Source organism: Poromitra crassiceps, assembly GCF_964638095.1.
Source record: "Poromitra crassiceps genome assembly, chromosome: 3".
NCBI classification, from domain to species: domain Eukaryota; kingdom Metazoa; phylum Chordata; class Actinopteri; order Beryciformes; family Melamphaidae; genus Poromitra; species Poromitra crassiceps.
Genome location: NC_139625.1, coordinates 55,192,597 through 55,205,257, shown reverse-complemented (window position 1 = coordinate 55,205,257; position 12,661 = coordinate 55,192,597). Strand labels below are relative to the sequence as shown.

The following is a 12,661-nucleotide window of genomic DNA, read 5'->3' as shown; positions in this document are numbered from 1 at the left end:
AAAAAGCCATTATGTGTAAAAGGCTTTAATTCACTACTCTCCAAAAGGGCACTTCTGCATTTCCCCCCCATATCAGCAGCTCGCAGCAGCAGCGTTTTTTTATCTCGGCCAAAATACAATTTGGACCATTTAGCAACTACTAAACTAGCCTAATATTTCTTCACACCGGAGCCCATTTTCACAATCTCAATCAATCTCTGACTCACCCATATGATGTTTGCATCATATCAACTAGTTGCTTGCGAGTTTAATTTCCACCTAGCAACAGCCAAAGCGACTTCCGCATCACGCATCTATGACACGAAGGAGAGATGCGCGTCCCTCCGTGATGCAATGACAGGAAACCCCTCCCCTTTATAAGCCAGTAGGCTAGTCAGCTGAGCACAATCACAAGGCCTCGCTGTCAGTTTCTTTTGGAGGCACCACCAGCTATCAGCAGAAACAACGCCAGTCAGTCCAGCGACTCAACTATTTTCGCTAAGAGCAGCGGCGCTAGCGGTTTTTGACCATGGCTTCAAATGCAGGTAACGCAAACAATTTTACCTGTCCCATGGCCCCTGTGCGCAGGCGCACTGTGCAGCTCGAGGCATTATTTCAATTTGATGGCGTGCGTGGCTACGGATACAAAATCGAGTATGTGCATGAAAAGTTAATGCTAAAGGCTAGTCATGATATTGCTAGAAAGGACGGTGAGTGTTTCAGTGCGTGTTCACAAATGACACCTGAAGCATGGAACGAGCAAGCGTCAAGATATTTTGATGATGAAGCTGTTCTATGTAGAACGCCTTGTCCATTTCGGGCTCAAGCCCATGGGGAAATAACCCCAACAGATTGGCGTACATTCATGTTTCTAATGGGAGCAGAGGTGTGCCCTGCAATTAAAGCAGAGCACGGGAAAAAATCTAAGAGTAGACCTGTCTGGATGTGGCGTGCCTCTCACGGGTTTGGTGGGTTTAGAATCGAGGTGCGTAGCTGGTGCTCCGGACCTTGTGACATCCTCGACGGTTTTGTTTATCTCGGAGTATGTCATAATTTTAAAGGCAACGATCTGTGTGAAGGCCTGCCGAAAACAGGCTTTTTTAGGCCCGGGCCTAAGGAGATCCCAGCTGAGGATTTTGTAGAAACAATTTTTTTCATGCAGCTTGGCGACTGGAACAAAATGCACAGCATAGGCCATAAAATTAACGCAGTTATTACGAGAGACGCGAGACATGCCGCTCTGAGCTCTATTAGAAAGAGACTGGCTTTTAATGTGGAGAGCAACAGCGACGCCAGTGACGAGGAGGCTGAGGACAGCAAAACAACCAACTGAACCCCACAAATGGTATGATACGGCTAGTGTGTGTATGGGTGTGTGTGTGTGTGTGTGTGTGTGTGTGTGTGTGTGTGTGGGGGGGGGGGGTGTGTGTGTGTTACAGTGTATGTGTAGGAGGAGGAGGAACAACCCCACTAATTCATCTATTGTCTCTTTATGTTTTTACAGATCATAACACCGATGACCTCATCCAATATCGACCCCTATACACCCACAAACCCCCGCCTCGCACATTCATCACAACCCAGGTCCAGGTGCACGCCAATGAGGCTTCAGACCAACACATCGGACTACCCTGCCAGACAACCCCCACAGGCGCAAAGCACACACCACCTCCAAAACGCATTGACATATCTGCTGTGCGGGGAATCAGGGCCCTTCTTGTGCGGTGCATCCGCGCAGCAGCATGGACGAAAGCGAGACTTTTATGCAACGGTTGCATTATTGATCACCCCAGTCAACTTCAACATTCATGTGTGTTTGCATACGATGATGACATATTTGGGCTTTACGGCAGCGAAATATTTGATTTAGTGTTTTCTCCTCAGCTTGTTTCAGCCATTGCTAGAGTCGTTTGGCTAATTACAGGGGACACTCATTCGAATGAACGATTAATGGCAGCAGCGGAGGTCATAATTGCGGACATGTGCGACCCCCCCACGGCGCTCAGATGGAAATGTGATGAATTTGATCCAATTAATACATCCCTCCCACATGATAATTTTGTGGGCGAGGGTTTTATGGTGTGGGCACAGTCTAACCCCTGATTTTTTTTTTCTTTTTCCCACTTATAGGCTATTATAGGCTATAATAGGCTATATCTTTTTAGACTAACCATGTGGTGGTTAGTCAGTATGTTAACGGATATATTTTACCCTAATACTGTTTGTTTTGTTAGAAATAGATTAAAGGATATCATCCATACCTGTGATGATGATACTTTTAAAAATCATATGGATTTTATACGTTCTAATGTTTGCTGGGGTGAGATGCTTTTACTATGTAATAACACAAACGTGTCCCCTAATATCATTTTTGATTCGTTTTTCTCTGAGCATGCAATGTTTGGAATAGGTAATTGTGATATTTGCATTCATGCACGATGTATGTATTAGACATAACATAGATTTGGTTTTGGATTATTTGTGTGATAAACATTTACATGTATGTATGGCTTATTTGAGATTGATTGATGAGAAAAGAATGTTTACAATGCCTATGTAATAAAAAACATTTTTAGATAAAAAACGGTTGTTTGTTGGTGTTATAGGTTCATCATGCTATATAGGTGTATATATAGTCATAGTCAACATTGCGGGACTTCCGCTAGGAACGAATCTGATACATGTGTTTCACCCCGGGTTGTTTTTTGAGTACGGACTGTGCGTCTGAGACATGTAGCCCCCTGTGACATCCGGTTTAGCTGGTTGACTATAACCACACATGACACACTCTAATATAAGATATATAACTGTTTGACATAATGTCAGATCATGATGGAGCAGCGATTAGACAAGGTCTATTTAGACCCAGCTAACCCCGCGGGTTTCTCTAGTATTGCTAAACTTTGTGAGGCAGTCAGAAATGACGATGAGGGCCCGGTGAATGAGAGCATCGTCAAAGATTATCTATTAAAACAAGATGCATACACCCTACATACTCCGGTTTTTAGAAATTTCAAACGCAATAGAGTATTTGTCTCGGGAATCGATAAACAGTTTCAGATAGACTTAGTAGATATGTCTGAATATTCGATGGAGAATGATGGCATTAAATATTTACTAACGTGTATAGATGTATTCAGTAAATTTGCATGGGTCCAACCTCTGAAAAATAAAACGGGTCTAGCTGTCACAGAGGCATTCAGAGGTATCCTCATACACGGTCGTATTCCCATCAAATTACAGTCGGATAAAGGAACAGAATTCTTCAACCGTAATTTCAAAAAGTTAACCCAGGAATACAACATTAAACATTTTACGACATTTAATGAGACTAAGGCCAGCGTTGTCGAGAGGCTGAATAGATCGATAAAATCCCGGATGTGGCGATATTTGACAGCTGTCAACTCGAGAAGATACATTGATATTCTAAGTGATTTAGTCTACGCCTACAATAATGCCAAACACCGCTCGATCGGTATGACACCCTGCCAAGTAAATAAAGCAAATGAACGCATAGTTTTTAATAGACTATACAAGAAACACACCGTGCCGACCCCATCGTTCAAGTTTAATATCGGAGATAACGTGCAGATCTCAAAACAAAGAGGCATATTCGATAAAGCCTACAGAGGTGGGTATACCGAAGAATATTTCATAATATATGAGCGAGTCGCTAGACATCCGGTGGTCTATCGCATCAGAGATTTATCCGGTGAATCGTTAAAAGGGTGTTTTTATGAACCAGAACTTCAAAGGGTCATTATTGATGAAACCAAACCGTTTAAAATAGAGAGAATAATTAAACGGAGGAAATCAAAAGGCGTAAGACAGGTCTATGTCAGCTGGCGCGGTTATCCAGAATCTTTTAATTCCTGGATTAATGAGCGTGATATGATTGACATATAATATTTATAGTGGTGGATGACAGCTAGGAGGCTACTCTGCCCGTGACAGCCAACGCGTTACGTCATGCACAACATGGCCACCACGGAAGCGGCGGGCTTCTACGTTACGTTGCCTAGCAACGCCTGTATCGCTATATATCCGAACAATAAAATTTGGAGTTATCGGACAAAGCTGGCGAAACCATTAGTGTTTAGAGAAGCCTTTGAAGTAGGCCTGGTAGAAATTCAATACCCAAAGTCTTGGCCTACCTTCCCATTAGAGGACGCAGACATAATGGTTTTTGATGTTAGAAGCAAAAAGAAGATTTTCAGAACCGTTTCTATGCAAATAGGAACTTATGGGTCAATCCCTAGTATTTTATCACGCTTCAACCACACATGTATGACTGTGTTCAATAACCCTAACCCCCCTATAGTACTAACCTATAATGAAGTCACAAATTATGTCCAAATCGGTGGGGTCGCAGGATCAAAAATAATATGTACTGGAAGGCTGGCGACCATCCTGGGGATGAGACCAAATGTGGAACACCTCTGCATTCCTAAGCCGGCGACCGCTGAATATCAAGCCGATATTGACGCGGGTGTTTATAATATATTCGTCTACTCAGACATATGCCAGCATCAACTCGTGGGTGATGAATATGTACAGCTGCTCAGAACGATTAATATATCAGACACGGACCGACGCGTGACCACTTTATCATTGGACCCCGTCCATTACACACCTATCTCAAAGGACGTTATCGATGACATTGAACTGGTGTTGAAAAACGATCAAAACAAGCATATTCCATTTGCATACGGAAAAGTCCTTATCAAATTACATTTCAGACCAGTTGGACATAAACGCTGACGCATGATGATGACGCCGTATGAAAACGCCGGGTCGGATTACTATTTTGATTACTATGTTAAACAGGCGGGCGGGGATTTAGCGGGGTTTTCCGGAAGCGCTACACAGTATGGAGCGGGACTAGGTGGCCTGTTTAGAAGTCTATTCAGAATGGCAGTTCCGTTATTTAAACGTGGATTTACTATTGCTAAACCGTATATTAAAACTGCTGCATCAGGCATAGCTGGAGACATAGTTCAGAATATCGTCAGAAAAGCAACAGGAAGACCTGACCCCCAAACCGGAAATGGTTTTATGGCATACCCCCATCGGAGACCACCATCTAGTGGTCGGAGGGGGTATCGCCCCGTTAAAAAAGGAGTAGAATACATAAGCGAAGACGTTGCACAGCTCCTCGCAGACCAAAGACAGCAACCAAACCACGTAGACGTGCTAAAACTCACACCAGAGACATCTTCTAAATAATAATAATAATAATAATGTCACTCCTTCACAACCAATCGGTAGAGTGTATGAAGAGTGAGCTTGATATTTTTCGTCTACCGGCAACTCAGACATGCATAGAGCGTGCTGCATGGATTGAAATCCCACCTGTTTCTGCAATCACCGCTGGAGCACCAATCGAATTCGCAATTACTGGGTCAAACGATCAATATATCGATTTTAATGACAGCTATTTATATATCCGACTGAAACTCACCAAGCCTGGCGGCGTAGCCCTGGCTGATGATGATATAGCTACCCTGATCAATTATCCAGGTGGTAGCCTATTCTCACAGCTAGACATTCAACTTGGTGATAGACTTATTACTCAAGCTAGTAACACATATCCCTATAGAGCCTTGTTGGAATGTCTTATTAATTATGGGCAGGAGACATTGGATACACAATTCAGCACAGCCCTTTTCATCAAAGATTCGGCTGTTGCTATGGATGGGACAGCTCTTAACTCGGGTAATGCTGGTCTGGTTAAGAGACACGCCTACACTGCAGAAAGTAAAACTTTGGAGCTTATCTGTCCTATACACGCCAATTTATTTATGCAGGAAAAACTGATGATAAATGGCATTGATGTGGGGCTAAAATTTATCCGCTCTAAAGATGAATTCTGTCTCATGTCACCCACTCCTGATAAACAAATCGGGGTGAATATACTTAGCGCAAGTCTCTATGTGAAGAAAGTTAGCATTTCCCCAGCTGTCAGGCTTGCCCACATGAGGGCGCTAACGCACGCTAATGCACGCTACGCCATGGATCGTGTTTCACTGAAGACGGTGACAGTCGGGAGAGGCCTCAGAATGACAAATCATGAAAACTTATACACTGGACAGATACCTAAATTCATAATAATTGCCTTTGTCGATAACGAGGCACATAGCGGGAATTATGCAAGAAATCCCTTTAATTTCCTTAATCTCAACACTGAATTTATGGCATTATATTGTGATGGGCACTCATACCCTGCGCGACCATTTACGCCTAATTTCACCACCGGGGAGTATGTCAGGGAATATTATGAGCTATTCCAAGCCACCGGTCGTCATTTGAAGGACCGCCCTCTCGCTATCACACGCGAAGAATATGGTAGCGGCTATACACTGTTTTGCTTTAACCTGGAAGCAGATGGTGCGAACACAGGAAACGTCAGCTTGATTAGAACAGGCAATGTGAAACTTGATGTCCGATTCAGACAGCCTCTGGCTCGCACCATCAACATAATCTGCTACAGTGTCTTTGACAGCATCTTAGAAATTTCAGGGAAAAGACAGGTCTTATTGGACTATTACTAGACCTGGACACTATGAACACAATGGAGATTGATCGGATTCTCAGGAAGAAACTTGCAAAAGGCGTGCAACTGTTGGGTGTACTACCCGCCGACGCACTTCCGCGACATGTACGGTCACTTCCTGCTATGGTTATTGTTAACACCGACTATAGTGACAGGCCGGGACAACACTGGCTCGGAATATATATAACTGCAGCCCGAGAAGCTATGTTTTTTGACAGTTATGGCAATCCTCCTGATTACACGGGATTCCCACCGGAAATAGCATGTTTTATAGACCGGAATAGCCGACATGTCACATATTCAGCTGTGCAGGTCCAGAACAGCGCCTCTGTCAGCTGTGGGCAACATTGCATATTCTTTTTAATCAACATCCAAAAAGGTCTATCGTATCAAAGTGTTATGAAAAAATATACTAGTGATACTCTGTGTAACGATAATATGGTATGTACCTTTGTAAGTAGAATACAGCCTGGATCATGTAAAAGTTATCATTTAAAATGTATACAATGTGCAACACCACAGACCTGTATGTGACATTTTCAATCAAATAAATCATATGAGACTGGAAACAATGTTGGTTGTGACTTTTTATTTTTTCAATATGTACATAGGATATTTTGAGCATTATGAAAACAACATCAATATGACCATACATCATGATATGATAAAAATAGGATGAGAAACAATAGCATGTAACAAAAAATGCTGAGGTTGTAAAAGCCTCACCCTGAATGATAGGATAAAAAATAGATTTTGAATGCTCTGTTTTCAATTAGAATCATTTGAATAAAAATAGAGTAAAAATAATAATAATAATAATAATAATAATAATAATAATAATAATAATAATAATAATAAAAGAAAATTCTAATAGAAAATAAAATGAAAAAAAAAAAAAAGCATAATAATAATAAAGTAAATAGAATTTGAATGTTCTGTTTTCAATTAGAATCATTTGAATAAAAATAGAGTAAAAATAAAGTATAATAGAAAATAATAGAAAATAAAAATGGAAATAAAGCATAATAATAATAATAATAATAATAATAATAGAAAATAATGGAAAATAATAGAGTAAAATAAAGTATAATAATGTAGAGTATAAAAGAAAATTCTAATAGGTACTCCATGAGTTATTAGTGGGGCTAAACATCACCCCATCAACCACCCTATCATCATCATCATCATCATCTGCACCATGCATTGTCTTGCTATACTCAAACAGACGACGGAGACTCCTATTTGTCACGGTAGAGGAGGGGACATTTATCTCTGCTAGTGTCTTAAGAAACTCTCGCCATCCTAATGGGCGAGCCGACTCCTTAACCAACTGTGAACCTGTCATAAACTTGACTAAATCAAATATGTGTGATCCCCTGAGGGGCTGGTCGTCAATAACTAGCTGTCCATTAGCAGTCCATCTGATCCTATCCGATGCATTGGAGATAGCGTTCAGAACGTGTGAGGCCTTGTTTTTGCTGTGTGCTGGTATGTGTTGTAATACATCAGTTATGGCAGCCAGTGTCGCATTGTTATCATTCACATGCGGTAATGTCTCAGCTGGCTCAGAATTTGGCATCAATAGTGTTAGCGTGTTCTTTTCGTTATCGGCCTGTTTCGCCAGAGTCAAATATCTATGTAAAATGTTTGAATATTTCACCGCTTTGCTATGTATATCAACACTGGGTTCATCTAGGACCTCTGCCATCAAACGATCTAGATCACACTGAGCCTTTGTTCTGATGTCAGGGGGGGCGCTGGGAGTAGCAGGTGGGCGTGTCTGAAGAGCCTTGAGTTGATTGTGTGGTACAAGAAACATTTTGGTGGTGTGCTCCATGATCAGCCTCGATTAAAAAGACCACTAATAATAGGAATAGCCGCAGCGAGTAAAGGGAATATAAAGCCACCGCGTTGGTTAATCTTTTTCTTTTTTTTCAATAGTGTAACTTTTTTACTGGCAAACCATCTAAGCAACGCTTTTCTTTTCTTTAATCTCTTGTGAAGTTTAGGAGAAAGTGGAATATTGCCTCTTAATAGGTTCAATGCAAGCTCACATAGTGCATTAATTAGATCATTGCTGGCTGTGGCAAGAATGGTCTTGCGTCCTTTGGGGGTCGCCTTATAAAGATGCTGAAGAAGTTCAAAATTCCTATGTACACGAGCAGACATTTCTAAAAGAGCCTAGCTTCTTCCCCCTCTGGGTAGATAGACAACCTGTCGCTCGGGGGTTAACTCAGTTCTGAGTCTTAACAGGTCAGGTGTCGTTGGTTTATAGTCTATGAGAATATATCCATAATTACTCGATGTGGCATCTTGAAAGGCTTCCATAAAATGTTTTGAATTTTTGGAGTACATTTGACGTGCTATGATGCTTATTTGTTGTTTATCGCGAGGGTTTTTAAATAACACAAGATAATTAGTGTTGAGACTTATAGTGCGGCTTGCTTTGCCTTGGGCGAAAAGATTCTGGACCAGATAGATGCAGCTTAAATTTCTGTGATGGCAGTATTTAGTAAATACATTTTGAACCTCTGAATTATTTACTGCAGAAGACATCTGATCATCAATAATTAATAAGTTGCTCTTATCGGGGGGAAAAAGACTGTCGTCTGCTAATGAGGCCGGAATCCCCTCAATAAAAGTAATTGGTCTAATCAGTAATAAATCATCGTATACTTTTTGCCAGCAGCCATATAAAAAGACGATATTGTCCAACGCTTGTGTGATCAGTTGTGGTGCGTTTTGAATAATGGCTTTCACAAAAAAAGTTTTTCCAGAACCAGACGGGCCAGAAATAATCATAGTAAAAGGGTGCAGCAAGCGTGCATCAAAGCCCCCCTGCGTGTTGATGACATTATTAATATCCATGTGGGAGTGTAGAGAAGTCGTTCAGAACGCGGCGTTTATCATAGACGACCTGAAGGCGTTTAACTAATGACTGATTGCTTAGCTGTAACGTTAATTTATGCCGCCTGATTCGATCAGAGGTTGTTCTAATAACATTAACTTCAGCATCCAACACATACGCTTCCACCAGGCGTAAAAGGGAATCATATGTGACAGCATTTTTATTTACACTAGTATTTAGCGTGACACCTTTACATTTCACTGACGACCGACCTGTATTTGTGATAAATGCATACGATTTTGGACCCGTGGATACAAAGTGTGTAATGTACTCGGCAGGTTCAAGCTCGCTTGTCAATTGTCCTAAATGCTTGCCGAGTTGTGGGGTCCACTCCCCCTCCCGCGCTGTGAAAATTATTGAATCGGTATCATTATATAACACACGGGGGCCAAGTTTATCCATAATTCCATACAGCTCCAAACGAGCATATGCTGTGGTCATAGCTCCTAGAAAGACATTAATATCTTTTCCCTTCGGACCTTGACCGGTTGCATGTTTCCATTGCACAATAGCAACCTCATCGGTGAGGAAGCGGAATTGACTCACAATGAACTGATCACTGAACATTAGCTGTAGAAAACGATCCTGGTTATTAATTATTTCACATGTACATTGTTCATCTTTTAGAGCAAACCTCCCCCATAAAGTATTCAAAAGGAGTTTAGATGATGCACGTAATGCTGGATTGTACACAATTTTTGGTTTGTCTAAAACCACACCTTCGACTTTTTGGTATTCGGCAATGTACGCGTCTTTCTCGGCATCCGTAGTGACGTCGGCTGGGAATCCACTCGCTTCCTGTTTACGTTTGAGAAAAGCTTTTACGTACCCTTGGAATAATTCCTTTGTGCGATGTTCAAAATGCCAGACTTCAGAAATTGAAATAATACGATAACCACACTCGATCGCTTTATGTAACTCAAACGAAACCCATACGCCGCTGAGGGCTCTCTCGCTCTCGTTGTGGTTGCACTCACCCATAGAGAGCGCTTCTGCGCATGTGCGACAAAGAGGGAACATCAGTTTCCCGTGTGCTCTGAAAGGGAGGACGGGATGGAACAAAGCCCTAGGGGGTGCTATTACGCACTTGATGAGTCCGAAATAGGTTGAGATATCATCAAAATCCCTCGTAATAACTTTAGGATGTCCAAGAGGGTACTCTTTTGTGCTCTGTACATATGGATATAGAGAACAAAAGTCCACATAATGTATCGCTTCGTCGTTTTCAACCTTATGGTGTAATTTTAAGGCGTTTGTTCGCCCCCCATATAGGGCATGGCGTGGGTTCAAACGCTCGGGTTGTGTGTAAGACCTCATGAACGCCACCACGGAAGCATCCGTGTGTTTCATACGGGTCCAGTCGCACTCCCATAAAACGATTACGTTCATACCATGGATAGATTCTAACGTATTTATTTTGTCAGCGAAAGCATGGTACAAATCCCCAAACGTTGCGTTTTTGTAGGGGTGTGTGTCATTTGAAATATGACAACGATCACACCCATGGAAGAAACAGCCGGCAAATTCATATGCAGTATTAGTCTCGGGGGAGAAGCCATCTAGATAATAACCCCCAACTCTATGTTCACCATGGTTGAGAGCATGTATAATGTTGATATTCTGGCTTTGTGTCAGATAAGATAACCACTGCATAGATGCATCGCTGAATGTTCGGTTCTGACCTGTATAACAGCCGTTATAGGTGTGCGCGACGGTGTCTGGTTTTAAGAATGTGGTTTTAAAAACACCCATGCATGCACCGGGGAGCGTGACATATCGGAAGGGGTCGACGTTGGTGCATTTGATGAACGCTTCCCTATAAAGAATACAGGCCTGACGTAAGACTCGAACATCTTGTGCACAATACTTGGCCTGTTGCTTAGCAAAGTTATACACCAGGGACTTACGACCATTATACCAGGTTAAGAACTTCTGTTTATCTGATTCGCGCATTGTAAAATACCCAAACATCTCCTTTGAGGGGGTGACTCCAATATAGTTTTCATTTTCTATTGTGTTAAATTTGTATGGGAAATAGCCTTTTAATTCAGCAAACCCTAAGGCTTTTGGGGTTTCAGCTAAACGCATGGGTAGAAAACTAGCAGAGTCTGTGAATCTCTGTTTTTTGTATGTGGAGAATATGGCTGTTAATCTGGACCCCTTAATAATGACAGAGGGAGTTAGTCCTTGAGACACCATGTGTTTTAATATTAAATATCCATCAAAACCACTAGCATTATGCGCTATAAACGTGTGCTCTGCATAGCGAGGGTTGGAATAGAACTTTAAAAAATCACCGATACAATCTTTACCATCGGCACCACTGAAATTTCTAGCCTTGTCATTTTTAAGAGTCATAGATGATACAAAACTTGCTTCATGCATACCTTCCCCGTTTATTCTTGTCTCGATGTCATAAAATATATAGTTTTCATCGGCTTCCTTAAATGGAGTAGGTTGTATGAAGCAGGCATGGTCAGACTCTTGCGCCCCTAGTGGGACGCCACAATGATTGCATCTTGTTGATCTGCATATGTGTGGTGTCTTGGGTCTATGAATGTGGATCATTTTACATTTTGGGCAATATCTCATTTTCTCGCAGGGGGAGATGTTATGCTTGTCCCGTCTCATGTGTGCATCATAGCAAGTCTGAGATTTGCATATACGCATACATACCTTACATTTAACAGCGGTGTGCGCCTGGGGTGGATCTATGTGTAGAGGTCCGTAACAGACTTTACAGAGGTGTCTACATACATGTGAATAAGGCTCCTGATACGTCTGGTAGCAGTAGTCGCAGACATAACTACCCCCAAAGAATGCTTTTTTATTCAGGATTAGATAATAATGTCCGTCATATAAATAAAGCCAAATTGTTTTTGGGTGGGGAACGTCTGTAGTCATAAATGGGTGTCTGCGTTTAGAAGCCTCTTTGTGGTGAAAGATAATTATCTTGCTGTCAAAATGACGTTCAAAAGTTCCAATGTCGGCAAATGATACTTTATGCATATGGTCAAAACCCAGCTCAGTGTATATTTCTCGAGCTCTCTCCAATAGACTAGCGTTGTTTAAATCAGGGTTAAAATGTCTGGCAATAGCCATGCGGAAAACAAAGATTATTTCCAGAACCATTATCAGGATTATAAAGGTAATTAATCTTTCGACCAATAATATCTTTATATTGTATATCCATCAACCTAAGCCTACCGCCCCCTTGCTGA

General features: G+C 41.6%; 1 protein-coding gene across 1 annotated transcript in view; it reads right to left on the bottom strand.

Moving 5' to 3' along the window:
• LOC310773165 (1-phosphatidylinositol 4,5-bisphosphate phosphodiesterase gamma-2-like) overlaps window positions 1–12,661 on the bottom strand; it is a gene marked incomplete at its 5' end in the record, with an annotated part of 98,751 nt that overhangs the window by 55,318 nt on the left and 30,772 nt on the right. The window contains one exon of the mRNA XM_083633075.1: window positions 10,377–10,432. Coding sequence (XP_083489201.1) covers window positions 10,377–10,432 — 56 coding nt within the window. The remainder of the gene's footprint in view (window positions 1–10,376; window positions 10,433–12,661) is intronic.